General features: G+C 32.5%; 4 protein-coding genes across 5 annotated transcripts; 2 read left to right on the plus strand and 2 right to left on the minus strand.

Annotated features, from left to right (window-relative positions):
• Positions 1–6,799: 6,799 nt before the first annotated feature.
• Positions 6,800–12,011, plus strand: LOC114184824. Of its 2 annotated transcripts, XM_028072138.1 has the most exons (4): positions 6,800–6,957; positions 9,987–10,134; positions 10,319–10,695; positions 11,632–11,916. In XM_028072138.1, exons 3-4 carry the CDS (start codon positions 10,367–10,369, stop codon positions 11,639–11,641), a joined length of 339 nt encoding a protein of 112 aa, XP_027927939.1. In that variant the 5' UTR covers positions 6,800–6,957; positions 9,987–10,134; positions 10,319–10,366; the 3' UTR covers positions 11,642–11,916. The 2 variants fall into 2 exon arrangements, with proteins under 2 accessions (XP_027927939.1, XP_027927940.1); XM_028072139.1 differs by lacking the exon at positions 9,987–10,134 and having other exon boundaries at positions 6,942–6,957; positions 11,632–12,011.
• Positions 12,012–12,247: 236 nt separating this feature from the next.
• Positions 12,248–13,537, minus strand: LOC114184823 (transcription termination factor MTEF1, chloroplastic). Its single transcript, XM_028072137.1, has 2 exons — positions 12,974–13,537; positions 12,248–12,772 (listed from the first exon to the last, which is right to left on the minus strand). Exons 1-2 carry the CDS (start codon positions 13,418–13,420, stop codon positions 12,395–12,397), a joined length of 825 nt encoding a protein of 274 aa, XP_027927938.1. The 5' UTR covers positions 13,421–13,537; the 3' UTR covers positions 12,248–12,394.
• A 370-nt stretch (positions 13,538–13,907) lies between these two features.
• Positions 13,908–16,155, minus strand: LOC114183630 (pentatricopeptide repeat-containing protein At1g71460, chloroplastic). Its single transcript, XM_028070711.1, has one exon. The coding sequence runs from the start codon at positions 16,072–16,074 to the stop codon at positions 14,050–14,052; it is 2,025 nt and encodes a 674-aa protein (XP_027926512.1). The 5' UTR covers positions 16,075–16,155; the 3' UTR covers positions 13,908–14,049.
• Positions 16,156–17,727: 1,572 nt separating this feature from the next.
• On the plus strand, positions 17,728–18,693 carry LOC114183658. The gene has a single exon (XM_028070747.1). It carries the CDS (start codon positions 17,859–17,861, stop codon positions 18,450–18,452), a length of 594 nt encoding a protein of 197 aa, XP_027926548.1. The 5' UTR covers positions 17,728–17,858; the 3' UTR covers positions 18,453–18,693.
• The last annotated feature ends 245 nt before the right edge of the window (positions 18,694–18,938 follow it).

Consider the following 18,938-nt stretch of genomic DNA (forward strand, 5'->3'; position numbering starts at 1 on the left):
TATTGTTTTGCGTTTCTTCCCTTGTTTTAATCTATACTTGTACTTAGAAATTAGGATGTATAAAATTTGAAATATGCTTAAAGAATTTTTATTTTTACTAATTTAATTAAATAAAAATAAAGTTATTAAAATCTTACACCTTGATGAAAAAAATACAAAATAAATAATTTCTAATGCAGGTCGCAAGCTAGTCCGCAAACCGTGGGACAAACATTATGTGGGGTGGTTAGAGAAATTAGTCCGCATTTCTTATGCGGGGCAAACCAGGTCGACCTGCTTTTCGCTGGTCAAATGTGTGCAGGCCAAAATAGAGCTGACCATCCTGCATTGCCAAAATGACTTTGATTATGAATTGAAGCTAAAGTTCTACCCTTTTTTACCTCATATGAATATGCTTCGGTTAAAGGTTAAAGAAGTGAAGTTGAATTCCCAAAATAACTAGTGTCAAAGTCCTTACCTGCACTAGTGCACATAGGACATAAGTCCTCTTTGGCATAAATTATCTTTATGGTCACTTTATTCAACAACACTCTCCAGACAAGATTTGGGCAAGATTTAGGTTGATGGTGTTGTTTTAACCTTCTAAAGTTGCCTAAAAATCTTATCGTCTTCATAATTATCGTTATTATGCAATTTATTATATGTTGATCTAACCATATGTTTACAATTTGTTTTCTGATCTTTTCATAACCCTTTTCTCTTATCCTAATAGGATATTATCTATTTAATTCATTCAACTCAAATTGTTGGTTTGATTCCTCCTATTAACAATTTGGAGAAATAAGATTGATTTAGAAAATTTAGAAGGGAAGTCGGAGAGGTTATGCATTTGACTCCCCTGCTAACAAAAAAAACTAACACTTAACATTTGTCTATAAAAAAACAAAAATTCAAAACGTGATTTTTCTCATTCGAACATTTTTTTTTCCAATTCAAATATCATTCTCAAACATTACAATTGGATCTTCGTGAGACTTTACCATTACATTTTCGAAATAAGAGAATATAATCTCAAGAATACAAATGCTAATTCTCTTTCTCCCAACCATATATCCTCCCAAAATTTTATCTTTGTGTCGTTTTCTAGTATCATGTAGTATTTTTTTCGTATTAACTTATAATCTCTCCTTCTTGATATATTTGTCTTAAGATTCGTCCGCCATTGTTAGTCATTCTTTAACACTGTCGTGTAACCTCCAAAAGTGTGCCTAATCCATATTTGGAATCTAGAATATCTCTTCATAAGTTATGAATTTCAGTTTGCATTAAGAGCATAGTTAAACATGCTCAAATTTAAAAACATGTCAAATCTTACCTCAATTCATGTGCATAAGCACTTAGAACAAATCTAATAAAAAAATTCGATCATGGAGTATATTAAATTTTTCGATCATGGAGTATATTAAATTTATTCATTTTTTTAAGATAAATATATTTAAAATAATATTAACAATAGTTTCTAACAGCATAAAAATATATTATTACAATACATATTCATTAATCTCAACTATACACAGCCCCAATATACCACATCTTGTCGGCACCCCCTAGCTTGTATTTTATTTCTCCCGATTATTTTTTAAGAAAATAAAGAATATTAAATTAGGACAACTGACCCTTCAGAATAGAGAAATATTATTTCTACAATAAAATGTTATAGTAATTTTTCCATGGAGAAGAATAAAATAAACCATGTGATGAAAAATAAAATATAAAAAATAATGTATGGTGAAGGATGTTATTCTTAGAAAAAAAGAATGCGAGAACGTAGAAGAGAATTGAAAATAGTGTTTCCAATGTTTCTTTGTTTTCTATTATTGGCTTAATCTAACTTTCATTGCCCCTTGAAAAGAGTCACTCATGTCCCCTTCATCATATCCATTAAACATTCCCTACCTCTACTATTTTCTTCTGCTTCTTTCTCTTCTAACTTATGTTTTCTTCTTTTTAATTCATCGCCTAAAAGGAATTAATTGTTTCAACTTTAAAATCATATATATTCTTTGGATCAAGACCATATATATATATATATATATATATATATATATATATATATATATATATATATATATATATATATATATATATATATACATATATATATATATATATATATATATATATACACATATATATATATGTATATATATATATATGTATATGTATATATATATATATATATATATATGTATATATATATATATATGTATACATATATATATATATATATATGATAGATCTTTTTCTCTTCAAAAATAAAAGAAAAAAATCTGAGAATGAGATATGAGAACAATTTGTAAGAAACTCAAGATATATAATGGAACCACAATTAAGATTCGGTTATAAGAAAACACACAGTACAATATTTTTTTTCTATATTCATGAAATAAACAATTAATATAAAACAGGATCATTAAATAAATTATTAAACTAATATTTCACGAGACCAAAGAATTACCTTCTTCTTCACTTCCATGAGAATGGAAGGAAGAGGACAGAGGATAAATAAAAGCAAAATTAATATTTTTTTTCTCTTCAAAAACAAGAAAAAACAGGTGAGAATGAAATATGAGAACAATTTGTGAGAAACTCAAACCATAATAAATAAAAAAATAAAAAATATCTTGATAAATATTTTTATTCTTTATTTTTTATTATGTTTAATTTAATATATTTTTATTTATTAACATTAATTATTATGTTTATGAAAAAAATAAAATATTTGATTTAATTATAATATATTGTTTAATATCTATAATATAAAAAAATTAAAATATATATAATATAAAAAAAAATTTAAAACTTTGGGGGGGGGGGCATGGCACCTCCTGCACCAAGCATGCTCCGCCATTTTATATATATATATAACTGAACACAATGACTCTGATAGTAGGTTTCAACAATGGCTGTGATATCATGTTAGGAAATGGATTTAAGTTTAATTCAACCTCACAAAATTGACTTCTAAGAATAAATTAGACTTAAAATTTACTTCTTAACATAATATCATAGTTATGAGTTGGTGTTTCTCCTAGCAAGATTACCATTTGTTCGGCCTATTGTGTCACTCACTATTGAAAAAAATTATTGTTTTTTGGATGTATTGTTCTACCCGCTATTCATTAAGGTCTAGTCTCACGCACGATATGAATATATACCTCGACGTGAAGGAGTCTATTGAAAATCAATCCCACATTGACTAATTATAATGCCACTTTAGAGTATATAAATGGGTATAAATTTCACTTTATAAGTTGATTTTGTGGAGTTGAGTTGGTCTTAAAGTATACTTCTTAATACATTTATCCTTAAAAAAACTATAATAATTAATAAAAGCTTAACCTTTTTTTAATTTTAAGAATATAATTTATGACTTTTTACCGGACACAAGAATTTGAAAGACTTAAAATAAATTTAAAAATAATTTTTTTGAGTTTCTTTTAGATGTCTAAAGTAATTAGTACCAAAATAGATTCAAGATTTTTTTTTCTTGAATGTTTAAAGCAACTAATACTAAAAATACTTTTTTGAAGTTTTATTTTTCTTAAGCATTAAAAGAAGGACTTTGCTTGCTTGTCCTGGCGGCATGCATGCGTATAGGATAATTAAACAAAGTAAAGTGATAGATTTATATGTTTGGAAAAGTGAGTTTTGTTTCTCTCTCTAAGTACAGATGTGAGAGAAGTTAATGAGAAATTTGAATGGTTTTTGGTCTTAAAAGTTGGAAACAAACAGTGTGTCACTGAAGTTGATGAAGATACGTTTTAAAAAGCGTTATCCATATGCTGGCCCCTCCTACAGCTATGCTCTCACATTTATGCCTTCAACTTTCTCTCTCTTATCTCTTTCAATTTCTCTTTGTCTCCTCATATTTCCATCTTTTTCTTTTTGTTTACTCTAATAATGTCCATTAATTATCTCCCCAGTTTCTATGTCTATATATCAAGATATTTTCATTTTTGTTTGTTTTTTACATATATGATTTGTTATAGTGTTCAAATATACAAAACAATTCATAAAAATATGTATGGAAGAAACTACAAAATATAAAACTACAAAGTTTTTTTTTTCAATTTTATTTTCATTATCTACATTTTATGCACTAATAACGTAAATATCTATCTTTTATCTCTAAATTACTACAGCTTCTATAATTATTTTTTATTTTGATCCTTTTTTGATTGGTAAAAGGATTAAAACGCTTTTTTATTTATTTATTAAATATAAACATAAACAGTGGAAAAAGAAAATAATGACAAATTAGAACCAGCATCTTCAAACTTTTAAAAACTAGTCTTAGTAATTTAGATTCAACGATGATTTACACATCGGATAACTATTTGTGTTAAACTAATATATATATATATATATATATATATATATAATAAATTATGTGCCAAACTTTGTATAGAATATGCATGCGTATCATTACAATACACAAAAGGACAATTGACACTTGAATATCCTATTAAAATTATAATTGACTTTATTTATATATAATATATTATTGCATAAAAAAACTTATTCTTTTTGGTATATACATTTTTCAATTTTATTTTTTAATAAGTCATTATTTTTTAAATTGAAATAATTATTTTATCAATTATATCATTTAAGTGATTTTTTTTTTAAATTTCATCATTTTATCCTTTTTTTTTTCTTCAAAGGTTAACCATTTTTTAAATTACAATAATTACACGAGAATATAGCATGATCATTGACCTTTCTTTCATCAACCTCCATAGATAAAAGCTTTGAACTCCCAAATAACTTTATATATATATATATATATATATATATATATATATATATATATATATATATATATATATATGTCTTGTTATTAGGTTCCCACACCATTCTTTAGTCAACTTCTAATTCTTCAACACCTTTCATTCTTGAAGATTATGAAGCTAGCACACTCCATTATTGTTTAGTCTTAGTGATTATAAAAGCCTTGTTTTGTGAATTGTTTCCATATTAGTTTGGTAAGTTTTTGTGAACATTAAAATCCAGAATCCCAACCATTTTTTGTGAAGTAGGTAAATGATGGTAGATATTTATTCTTTGTGGGAGGTTGAGTTATGCTTTGTTCATACGCATATCACAATGGGGGGTTAGGATTCGGCAGCAGTAAACAATTAAGATAGTGGAAACATTTCGTGCTCCTTCTCTTACACCATCACTTATTGCTGGATCAAAATTAAATTATTATCAAACCTGGAAATAAATTAAACTTAAACACAGAAGTTTGAGCAGTGAAACATTAAATCCTGAATCATGTTGAAATCATTTACACTATAATTAGATGCAATCACTGAGGTTTTTACGTACGGATAAATAACGTTGATCCGTTGGCACAATGTGACCTACCAGAATACTCAATCATGCTCATGGGCCTCATTTCTAGAACAAATTCATTTCTTAAATATATTTTTTTTCTTTTTAACATCAGATTTTAAAGCATTTGGTTTTATTTAATCACTGCAAACTACTTTTTTTGTTTTGCCTAATGTATAATTAATTTGATCGCGATATAGAAATGAAATGGGTAAAATATAACGATAGGATATAAATATTTTATTGAAGGCAAAACAGTTAAAAAAAGGAAAAAAGAAAAACGAAGTTGTTGAAAGAAGTGTGAAGTGAGCGGTGTGGGAGTTGAAGAAAGAAAGAGTGAAAAAAGGTTATGAAATGTGTAAGGAGAAAACGGGAATGGGAAGAAGAAGAATAAAGCAAAGCGACAGGGTCACAAAAAGTCATGATTTCAAAATATAAAGTTCAAAAGTGTAATAAATAATAGTCGAAAAGGAGGGTTAGGAATAGAGAAGTTTTGAAGCAGTGGCATGATGGAATGGTATATGTGTGCTGAATTCCATGCAGCAATTATGGCTCTTGGATCGTTTTCAAAGTCTTCCAAGATCTAATCATGATCACATATAACATGGGACCCATTGTCTCATCTTCACTTTCATTCATCTCTTTCGTGGATTGGTTTGGTTTCGTTTGCTTTCGTTAGTTAGGTTTACAGTGCCAAATCGAATCTTCCTCCATCTTTACCAAACTTTTCCAACTACAATATTTCATCATCAAACAATGAATCACTTCTTATTTCTCTTTTACAGAACACTTGTGTTCAGAGTCTTTTCATAAGGTTAAGAAAAGTTTTTTGAGAAAATTGATAATATTCTATGTTTCTGTCTCAAGGATTGGAAGGAAAATATATATATTTTGAATCATTTTTGAGGATATATTGTTTATTTTTTATTTTCAAGAGTAGACTAATGTAGTATTCTTTCTTGGCTTATCATCAAACTGGGCCTCTTTTCTTCTTACTTTTGGACTTCTTAGGTCCTTCTTAGATGGGCTGCTGTTTACACCCGTTTATTTGGTCTTCTGCTTGTCCATTTTCAGTATTCTTTTATAAAAATAATTAATTAATTAACTTTCATAATTGTATTTTTTGAAGGAAAACTTGACCTAGCATTTTAGCTGTATTAAAATCATAAATTAAGAAGATTGTTTGGTTTCAAAAACATTAAAAAAAAACATTTTTAAAAGAATATACTGTTTTGTTCTTGCACTTGAGTTATGAATTTACTTAACACTAAAATAAACCATATTTAATAGAGGTTGTTTACCAGTAATAGATTTAAGGGAGGTTTTTTTAACTTGTAAACTCCATAACATTTCTTTAGTTTTGTTTTAAACCTCAATAAATAAATAAATACAATTAAATAATTTTTGAATATTTTCTACAAACAAATAATTTTTATTTTATTTTTTTTTTCCTCTACTTTCTTTTTTCTTTTCCCTCTTTCTCTTCGTTCTTTGTTCTAAACCCTACGTTCCACATCAACACTCTAGCACCGCGCATCACCGCGCATCACCGCCGCACCGCTGCACTGGAGCTCGGATTAGAAGGAGGTCAGATTTTTGCGTAGCTTCCATAAAAAGGTTAGGTTTCTTCTCCATTTCGTTTGGATTCCTTTTTTGCATTGGGTATTGTATTATATATTTCTAGTGGTTGGGAATTTGCACTTGATGATTTTGGGTAGATGTGACGAAGAATTCATTTGTTGTTTAAAATAGTTGTAGCAGTGGTAGAAAAACATATCAGAGAAGAGTGAGTGAGTGAGTGGGGACTTATGAGAAAGAAAGAGGAGTTCAATTCAACAGAGAGAGAATAAAATCCATTCCGCTCGACCAGAAGGTGGTTTGGTTTGTCAGTAAACGGTGTCTTTCTTGGTTGTGGTTCCAAACTCTAGTCCTTTGTCTTGTATCAATCCCTCTTATAACCATAGAATAATTGTGTTTGTGCCATAGAAATAAAAAGAAACATTATTAGTTCAGTTCAGTGTCATTTTTAATGAAAAAACTTTTACTATTATTAATTATTTATTGGATATGATAAGAAGATGATCAACAAGACCAAACTAGTAATGGTAATTGGGATTCTGTGTGGGTTTTAGCATAACTGAGGTGTCAAAAGTGTATTTACAATAATAGTGGGATGCAGAAGAAATTGGCTACTGGCCTGAACTGTCAGAGAGGGAAGGTTCTAAATATATACATATTCTTTGAATGATCGCAATACTACAAATATTTCAGATGAAATATATACACTTACTCTGTTTTTTGTAATTGAAGCTCGTTTGAAAATCTAGTCTGTCAAATATCAGTTTATCATTTTGAGCTATATATTCATATTTACTAATATTTTCTCTGGGACACTCATTTGATTAGATGCCTTCAACATAAGGACCCTTCAAGTTAATGAATAAGATGGATTCAAAATAATGACACAGATATCAGCCTTTCTTTTACATGTTGGTTTGTTAACTATTTTCCTTATTCTTAAGGCCATCAAGATTTCAATTGCTTTATTTCTTCCCCAGTGCCACTTTTTCTTCTATGTCTTAGAGATATCATAATTTAGAGATGAGATACATGCGATCCCAATTTATTGAGGCCAAAAGTTACAGAGTGCAAAGAACATGAAAAGATTTTCATAAAAGTAACGCACTGTATTGATTGAATGAAAAAAGATACCAGTGAGTTCGATACATGCTCTATTTATAGAGCTCATTGAACTAGTAATTAACAACACCAAGTTAACCAACTAATCTCAACAGCCACAATTAACCAAAAACTTGTAACAAAAGAAAATCAGGTGAGTAATTTATTTACCTGATCCACCAATTTACTACCTCAGGTGTAAAAACACCTGCTCCTGACCATAACCCTAATTGGTTCTAGTTTTCTAGATGTATGTTTATTTCTTTTTGTTTCTTTCCTCTCTTGTTGTGGCATTATCTGTCATATAAATTAAAATTTGAGCTTCCAAACTACCCATTGAGATAATTCATGCTAACTTCGTTTGAACGCAAAGGTTTCACAACTTCTACCCACCAGAGTTTACTTGGCGGCTAATGGAAACACTTGAAACGAGGAAACTACACAAAAGTGCTTTGCTTGTTTTGCCCCAGAGACCCAAGATGGTCAACTTATGTTGAGCCAATTAGAAGGAAACATTCTTTATATTTTCTGACATGTTTACATATGACATTATTTTGAACATGGATAAGATAACGGAATAATGTCATAATATCATGTCTTAAAATTGTTAGTGGTAGGGGTATAGATTTTCACCGATTGTTGGCATAAATAGTAATGGATCACAACAAGCTCAAACATAACAAAAATAGCAAAAGAAACATAGAAAGCAGAGACCCAAAAGGGAAAGAGAGATGAGGCCGCAAGAACACAATTTTCTTGGCACTTATTACTGCTTTGATCAGAAATGAAGTCATGGAAGAACAGCATGTAGTTGGTGGAAGCCAAGGTTGGGATGCATCCACAGACTTTAAGTCTTGGGTTTCAGGCCAAACATTTAATGTTGGCGATCAACTTGGTATGTTTCTTACACATTTCTTAAATGATGAATTGGAATATTTCCCCAGACAAGCAGGGACCATGCTCCTTTATTATTGTTTTCAATTGAATATTAACACTTTCTTAAGCTTAACATTTCTTAAATTCATAATTTTGGTGTAGCCTCTATTATTATTTAGCCACACTAAATTCCGTAAGGAAGTTGAACCCCATTATTTATTAATGATCTTTGAATTCTAGCTTTTTCTAAGTAATATTAATGAATAAAGAAATGGGAAAATTTGGAATAATGAATTGTAGGTGACAATGTATGGCCATTGTTGATCACGTGGCAGACAACATCACTAACCCCTTTCCTCTTTCCTTTATTATCTTAACCTTATTAGTCACAAACAGATTACTGTTCTACAAATTTGTTTTAGTTACAATGGTATAACAATTGAGTCCATTTTTAAGGGCTGTTCACTACAGTTAACAAGATACCACCTCCAACATGATACCAACTCCTTATCTGCTCTAGCTATTATATATTCATCTTCCTCAACAATGTTAAATAAATTTTGATCATGCACACACTATACAACACCGTCCCCATTTTCTGGTAACAAAGTTTTGGTTTGCCAAATGGTCCGCATATAACCTAGGTAATACCTGTATGTGATTAAAGTATAAACGAGGGCTATTCTTCTTCATGATTTTGACGTCATACAATTGTAAAGTATAGGAATATATACGTGGTTGGTCACGGTCATGTCTATGGTTCAAAGTTACACTCTTGCAGACTTGAAAGCCTTGTGATGATGAAATGAAATTTTAGTTATAATATATATATAATTTATATACAAAATTATTAATTCATCATATATTAATTAGCATCCATTAAAATAAAATTAAAAAATTCCTTAGGATCTATTCCAAACATTAATAACTAACATGAAAGGATTTTCCTTTGCCCCTATTTGATTCTCAGTCTCCTCGTGCTTTTCCTTTGTCTCCCTCTTCAAATTTCTTATACTTTCTTTACCTTTTCAATTTTCGCTTCTGGAACCTTCCTTCCTTCTTTTGCAAACTAGGGTTTTATTTTCAATTAGATCTTGTTAAGGGGATCGTAGAGAGAGAGAGAGAGAGGAAGTAGAGTCCGCACAAAGTCTCGTGGCCTAGAGATTAGGATCGGAATTCTGCCACCGTTCTTTATCATTTCACCGTACTCTGTCGTCGCTCACCTTCAACCTTAAATTTGTAAGTTATCTTTTCTCTCAGTTTTTTGTTTACCTTAACCCCTAACCCCAAGATATTCAAAAGTTCCAAAAAATTTATAAAATGTAAAATTTATAATTGACCTCCTTTTTTATGCGTGATGCAACAATACAGCTAGATTTTTTTTTTCTAATTGAAATAATTTTTTCTCCCTGCTTTTCACTAGTGCTTGTCAAAAGAAGAGAAGGAGTAAGCACATTTATATCTCCAAGATATGAACTCCGTGGCAAGGCGTTTATCAAGCTTATTCGGAACTTCAGGTTACACAACTCAACCCTTCAAAATTCGGCATCATCAAATGCAGCAGCTTCAACAATGCAGAGGCATACGAGTTAGGGTCGTAGATGGGAACTTGGAAATGGCATTGGGATTGATGCAGCGTAAGATGCAAGGAAGTGGGATCGAGAGGATGATAAAGCAGGAGCAGAGATTCCATATCAAAAATTCTGAGAAGCGCGTTTTAGCCAAAAAGAACTTGGAGCGAAGGCTTCGATCTGAGGATTTTGCTAAGAAACTTAAAACCATTTTGGTCAAGAAAGTCAGGTATTTAGCGCTTACACAAAAGACCAAATTTTCTCCTTTATTAGAGTATTATTAAAATCTGCATCTTATCTTTACATCACACTGTTTTCAAGTAATATTTTAAATACATGATGTTTAGGTAAATTGCAATGAATTTCCCTCAACGACATGAATTATTTTAAGCTATGAAGCAGACATTTTTACTCGGGCACTTTGAGATGGTTAAGATCCAAAATGTAAGACACTAGCATAAACCACACATAACCTTCGCTGAAAAGGATAGTAAGGGCCACTATTTGCAAATAATGACTTTTTGTCATTGTAAAATAATAAAAAATAAGATGGATTTTACCATGTCACATGGACTTGTCTATATAGCCTACTCTCTAAACGTAGTGATATATATAGTTTTTTCATAAGAGATCAATTTGGCCTGCAATCTTTAACCTTGAAGATATTAATTTGGGATCGGTTGATTTGTTCCCTAGTTAGTTTGAAGGTTGGAAGTAATGGTATCTTACACGAAAAATCTTGAATATGCCCCTCTTCCTAACCACTGATAAAGTTATTTTATCATTGACATAAGGCTCGAAGGGGAAACATGCAACTTCTAGTCTCATGGACAGATTAATTTCTTATCAAATGTAAAAAATATTTTTTGGTTGTTTGTTTCCACTCATGCTAATGATTTTGTTTCTGTCATGATTTCGGTTAGTGTCATTGACTTTGGAACTGAAAATGTTATTATGTGGCATACAATAATATAGTTGGCCACGTGAGAACTTCATTTTGATAAAAGGCATATTATATCATATCATGCTAACATCTGGATTTTATTCCACTTCATTCCCTTTGCTTATATGCTTTTACCCCTTTGGTCTGTGATGTTCACATTTATAGGATTGTATTGCTTTCTATTTGTTCTGACATTTTGATTATTCTCTTGCAATATCACAGGGGTCTATGAGGAGTTTGCATTTTGCACAAGAAATGATCATCATGAGTTGCAGTTATTTTATAATTTTCATGCGATCACTGCAGTTGACACATTCTTTCCAATTGCCAGGATCGGGTCGTGTCATGTGTATTTTGTAGCTGTTATTTTGGTAGCATATGCATTTGCAAATTGCAACACAGAAAGTATCCATTTAATGATAAGTAAGACAATTGTGTGGTTAGTTCTTGAATCTAGGTCAAGACGTTGAATGTTGTTAAGTTGTGTTTGAAGCAGTTTTCAAGCAACTGTTGGATGCAGCATTTTCCTATGTTTTTTCTTTTTCTGGGATAATTTGTTTAATATGCTCCTTGAAATGGAATTGACTTATCTTATGACCGTATAAAGTAATCCAACAATAGATGTACACATTATACATCCAGATTATTTGTCATGTCCCTTGTTTGCTAGAACAGCTGGTACTCTGGAATCTATCGTTTTTTTTTGTCAAATAGTGTCAGTGGGTGAATAATGAGTAGACTAGTGCTTACTTTGTGATAAGCTGAACAGACATTATTCGGAGAAAGTTGAATGAATACTGTGGAGAAACAAGGAAAATGAGGTTTTTTCAAAAAAAAATTTACAAAGTTGACAAATTTTCTATAAATAGGATTAATTTTTTATTATTTTCTAGTCCTAAGGATTATTACTTACTAAAGGACAACATCAGATTTTAGAAGATTCAACAGCATTTGCATGATTTATGTTTGAGGAAATACAACAGTATCACTTCCAGTTGTTGTAGAACTTTTCATCACCCCACATCAACATTCTGTTCAAGGGAATCCTAACACCCCTCTCCTTCAAATGCAAGTGCCTTGGCACAATCCTCTCCTTCAAACTGAACCCAAAGTACTGAGGAAACTTCTTCAACTCCTCCAAATCCCTCTCCATTTCCTTCACAAGATACACATACTTCGGCCATAGATTGTTCCCCACGTCATACCCAAAAAGGGCCGGCAACCTCGCACATGCTTTCAGTGCCTCCTCGTACTGAAACCCTAATTCCTGCAAGAACTGAACCTTCGCATGTAGTTTATGCACCCGCGTGTTCAGTAAGTGCGCGTTCCGCGTCGTGGGCTTGTTCAGCCCCTGGATGCCGATCTAAATGGGACTAATACATTAAATCTCAACTCATAACATAATTAAATCCAATCATTCTTCCAACATTTATAATAATTACTTTTAAAATATATATACACATAAGATAAATGGTGTGTAAAAATACACCACAACTAATAATTACTTATTTTATTTTCTTATAATTTAAAATAAAATATGAAAATGAAATTCATGAGTGCGGACCTGGCGGAGAAATTGGAGCGTGGGGCGGAGGCAGAGGTCGACGTGGGAGAAGAGCAGCCTGGGGCATCGGAGGATGAGATAGCGAGACTCCGACGCGGTGGCCGGGAGTTCGTCGGCCAGGAAGGAGAACACGGCGGCGAAGTCGGAGGGGACGACGGCGGTAGTGAAGAGCTCAGGGGTGAGGTAGTTGAGGCGGGGGATGTCGGCGTCGGAGAAGGAGCGTGACTTTAGGAACGTGAGAGTGCGGATGATGTGGTCGACATCGTTCGGGAGAGGGAGGTCCTCCGGTTTGGTTTTGGGGTCGATTATGGTCAACGTTCGAAGGTATCGCAGGTTTTCGCGGTACCTGGTTTGGAACTTTATGTAACCGCTGGTGTTGGGAACGCGGGTTGATTTGTGTGAGTAAGAAGATACAATTGGGAGATGAAGAGAGTAACAGAGAAGCATTTCCGTTATGTAGCGTAGAAGTGAAGTGATGATAAGCAAAGTGGATAATCTACAATGATACTATTCAATTTCATGTTTTTTTTCTTTTTCTTTTTCTTTTGGATTCACTTTAGAGAATCAAGTTACTCAAGTATAAATATCTTTGAAAACATTCATCCATCTAAATGGTCAACAATAAAACACATCTCCTTCCACTTATCATAATATAAAAGTAAATAGATTTATTATATGATACCTTCTTATAATATGAATAAATTGATCTCTTGTGCAAAACTATATATATCACTATGTTCAGGGTTTCAAAAATTTAAGAATGGCATGAATTGCAATATTGAAACCTGATAAGGTTACGTTTGTCCAAATCATTTTTAAAACACCCGACTCCCAAAAGCATTAAGAAGTGGCACTTGAAATTAGCTCTTTTATGATCTTCAAAAGCTACAAATTCATGTATGAATTATATAAACACTTAATTTGGTAGAGAAGCTCGGAGAAAATCTTGTAAGCCGTATACTATGGAACAAAATTTCAAATACATATTACAAATTTTGTGCCAAAAGTTACATGGGAGGATTCTGGATTGCTTAACATTCTAAGTCTTTCAAAAGTAAAAGGTGGTGTTATCTCTTTTACAAGAAAGAACTCATTTGTTCAAATCTTTGAGCTTTCTCTAGTTGACCATTGCGGGTAAGTAGTTGCACCAAAATTGCAAAGTGTTCCTTAGATGCTTCAATTTTATATTTAGGCATTAAGTTGAAGATTCTACAAGCATCATCAACAAATCCAGCTCTGTCACATATAGATAGAATGGCTGCAAAAGTGAAGTGATTCGGAGAAGCTCCCATATGATAAAAAAGGCCAATTGCATCGTGATACAGTTCATTATATCCATAAGCCTTTATAAGAGCAGTCCATGTTATAGAATCTTTAACGGGGACTGCATTAAACACCAACTTAGCCTTGTTAACATCTCCAAATAAGCCATACGTATTTATAAGTTCTGCAGAAACAAAAGGAACTGATGCAAAGTCCTTTTTCAAGATCTGCCCATGAATCTCCTTCCCAAGCTTTACAAGTTTTAGTTCACCACAAACACTCAACATCCTTGCTATAGCAACAGAATCAGGCCTGTACTTTGTCAATTGCATTGACCTCATCACACCAAGTGCTTCACAAAGATGTCCATTTTTTATTAATGAATCAATCATGGCGGTCCACGAAATCACATTCCTTTCTTCCATATTATCAAATAATCGTCTAGAATACTCAACAACACCACACTTAGAGTACATCATCATCAATTGAGAAGTTATAGAGACATTAGGCAGAAACCAACGTTTCAGAGCATAAGCATGAATTTGCCTCCCTTGTTCCAGAGCCCTCAACTGTGCACAGACTGGAAGAACAGTCGCAATCGTCACCACGTCAGGCTTGAATCCTTCTTGCTGCATCCAAATGGTGGACCTCAGTGCCTGCTCAAGTTTTCCATTCACAGCATACCCCGCCATCAGAGCCGTCCAACAAACCACATTCCTCTCCTTGGAACCATAAAAAACCCGTCTTGCCGAAATCATATCCCCACACTTGCAATACATATCAATCAAAGCAGACTGAACCGGCACCTGCTTAGAGTAAGATTTCGTCTTCAAAACATAAGCATGAAACTCCTGACCCAACCTCCTTGCACAAACCTCCCCAATCACAGGAACCGCAATTGCAATCACAACCGAATTCGGGTTCACTCCCTCCTTCACCATCCACCTCACATACTCCAACACTTCCCTCTGTCTTCTATTGTGTGCAAACCCAGCAAGCATCGCCCCCCACGCGACAACATCCCTCTCAGGAATTTCCTCAAACACACGGCAAGCAAGCCTAACCTTCCCACACTTGAAGTACATATCAATCAAACTGGTTCTAAGAATGTAGTTATCCACAAATCCATTCTTAATCAAAAGCGCATGAGTCTTCAGCCCTTCCGAAAACGCCGATGCGCCGGCGAAGCTCTTGATCACATTGGAGAAACTGTACACATTCAGCTGAACCCCCAAAGCCCTCATCTCGGCATAAGTCTTGAGCAACTCAATGTACTGCCTTTCCCCAGAAACCACAGTCCCTCTGAGCAAAGCGTTCCACGGGTAGACACTCTCACAGGGCAATCCATCAAACAGTTTACGCGCCTCTTCTGACGACCCACATGAGGTGTACATCTGAACCAACTTTGTCCGCAAGAAAACGTTGCTTTCGAGTCCATTGATTCTGATATGGATGTGAACTTCCCTCCCTTGTGCCAATGACTTGGTACGAATGCACGCGGCGATGACAGAAGAGAAAGTTGTGGCATCCACGGGAATGCCACGTTGGTCCACGTAGTCCAAGATGGTGAGAGCTTCCTTGAGCTTGTTCTGGCGAGCGAAACGCTTGATGTCTTTGTAGATGAAGATTGGGTTTTTGTTGTGGAGGGGTAAGGAGCACGGAAACGCGTCCTTTTCTGTGAACGGTTTTACCTTCTTGGTCCTGTGTTTTCTGGGAGTGGTGAATCTGGGAGGTCTCGTTTGCTGGGTTTTGGAAGGTGTAAAGCTGAAGACTTGGAAAATGTTGGGTGTTGGGTTTGGAGGGAAACCCAGAGAGAGAGATGAAACAGAGTTTTCCATGGCTAACTCTTAACTACCAAAGGATTTTTTCTTATGCATGTCTTTTAGCATAACATTAGATATCAGATATTTTTTTCTGATGCATGGTCTTTTAGCATAACATTATCAAACTGCTATTTTCTTTTTATTCAGTGTTTTTACTCCAATTACTTCAACCGCCAATAAAACAAAGAACAACTTAATCACAAATTTGATATTTTTACAAATAAAATAGATTGTATTTTTTTAATGAACGTGAAACAGGTGAAAGAAAGACATACACAAAGGAAAATATATTTTTTATGATTATTACAAAGTTATATTAACCATATTTTTTAGTTTTGTAACATTTTACATTGCACACACAAAAATGTAAACTCAAAGAAGGAATTTTGAGGATTATATTATAGTATTATCATCATTGAATGTTTGAATAAACTCGTGGCTAAATTCATTCAACAGTCTCATGCATTAAATATTCAACATCTGTAAGTTCATAGAAGGTCCCCAATTTTGACTTCATTTAGTTGCTTGCCAAATCTTCTACTAGGTGCCCTAATAACCTAAGCACTTAAACAAAAACAAATTATGAAACACTACATATTTTTATTACATTAAATTAATACAGTTCCTAAAAATATATAATTTTGTAAAAATAAGTTAATTTTGTATATTACTTTTAACTAAAAAATTTATATAACTATTTTTTTTAGTTTGACAAATGATACTGGTCTATTAAGTAAAAAATATTTTTATAATTTTTTATGTATAGAGTAGATTTTATAGGAGAATGGGATAATTTCTTTTCAAAATTACTAAAATGTGACGGATGTCAAACAAATTATAAAAGTGTGTAAGTTTAATCATAATTTCATTATAAAGAGTTCTTATCAATGCATTAAGGTGATCTGACATTAATTTAAAGTATTTTTCATGTTAAAGTTGTATCAAATTAGCATAATTTCAACGATAAAAATATTTTAAATTAAAATTATGTTTTTTAATACGACTTTTTCATAAAAAAAAATTGTGTCATCTTTGGCACGAAATTTTCAGTGTCTACTTATCTATTTTTTTTTTTTTATTGTTTTAAAATATGTCCCATTTCAGTAATTTTCAAAAAAATTGCAAAAAGTGGTGGTTTTTGCCAGATTTTCTACGCCCACCCTATTCATAATTTGAAACTCTTAGTATACGTATATTTCAAGTTGGATGTATGAAGATAGAATGAGTCTTCCATCCAGATTTAGCAGTTGCTATTAGCCCAATGCACACTGCATAATTTTCTTTGCCTCCCTTTGTTTTCTGCATATTCCTTCCATTTGGAAAACAGACGCAAACACTGTTACTTAGTATAAAACAACCTCAGCTGAAACATATTATACTTTGTACCAAAGTAATCTACAAAAAGGTTTTTTTTTAAATTCCAAATCTTGAGACTAATCCAACTTCACAAACAAACAGTTTTGCTCTTTCTCCCTAATTACCAATACTAAAGCAATTGTGATGCCAATATTAATATATCTATTAGTCCAGAACTAGGTAGTTAAAAATTAACCAATAACTACAGAGTTTTATGGTGAAGTTTGTATTCTGTGAGTAATAGTTGACTAAGTCCTCAACACGCAAATTATTTCTAAGTCTTCAAATTGAAAGCTGTAGTCAACCAGCTATTCTGAGAGCAATTTCTATGATTCTGCTGTTTACATATTCTATATATGCATCAAGTTGGTTCAAATTAAACTCAGAAAGTTGTGAGCAAATTTTTCATATTATTAGATCTTCAAACTTTCACTTCAAGTGCCATGGCAAACTATGGAGCCAAACAGAGAATACCTTCCTCTCCACCAGCACCATCATCCACTGACCCTCATGAACAAGAACCAAAAGGGTCTCGAGAAATTTTCTATGCCAACTTCCGAATCTACTGCCCCATCAACATACCATCGACATCAGAAGCTGCAGGAGTTCGAATCATGAGAAACATAGGGAGTTTTGGCTTGTACTACACACTCTTTGTGTGGATCATACTCTTCATAACCCTCATCCCTAAGCGTAAGGTGTCCTTGATTCTGCTGGTGATCATGACCTATGTCACAACCATTTACTGTTTAATTCTGAGGGCGTTTCCAAACTCTGTTGTGCTTCACAGGATCATAGATAAAAGGGTTGTGTTGACTTTGCTGGCAGTTGCAACTGCACTGCAGCTGATTTTGACAGAGGCTGGTATTCATCTTGCAGTGGTTTTGGCTAGTAGTGTTCCTTTGGTTTTGGTTCATGCTGTTTTGTGGGCTAGTTTTGATGCCTTTGAGGTTGAGACTGCTTCTGCTAAAGGAGAAATGGTTCCTCTCACTGGCCATGATGAAAGTGTTGCTGAGAATTATTCTGATGCTGTTTAAATTTGTGTGGCCTCAGTCTTTACTGTCATTATTTCGTTCTATCTAGGTCTTTTTTACATAAACATGATGGATGAGTTTTTTTTGTTTTTTGTAGAAGAAAATCATTGTTATCCTTCAAATAATATTACTAAAAGAATTAAATACATGGTTGTAATAAAAGCAGGCAAATGCATCCATATGCCCCAAAGTCCAATTGATTGTGATGTACAACAAAAATGATAATTAATGCATCTTTTCAAAATTAAATAATTCATCTCAACAATTCCAATTGTGTGATGTTTTGGACTTTTGGGATGGAGAATTTATTATAAGAATATCTTTGTTAATCTCATATTATAACCGGTTACTTTTAAGTCTAATTCAATCTTAAAAAACAAATTTCTAAGATAAAATTTATATTCCAACAAATAACAAATCTGATTAGGATAGATTTAGGATATTTTTTTAAGAAATAGATTTTAAGTTTAACTTAATATTATAAAATTG

The sequence above is a fragment of the Vigna unguiculata genome, chromosome 5 (assembly GCF_004118075.2).
Source record: "Vigna unguiculata cultivar IT97K-499-35 chromosome 5, ASM411807v1, whole genome shotgun sequence".
Lineage (NCBI taxonomy): Eukaryota > Viridiplantae > Streptophyta > Magnoliopsida > Fabales > Fabaceae > Vigna > Vigna unguiculata.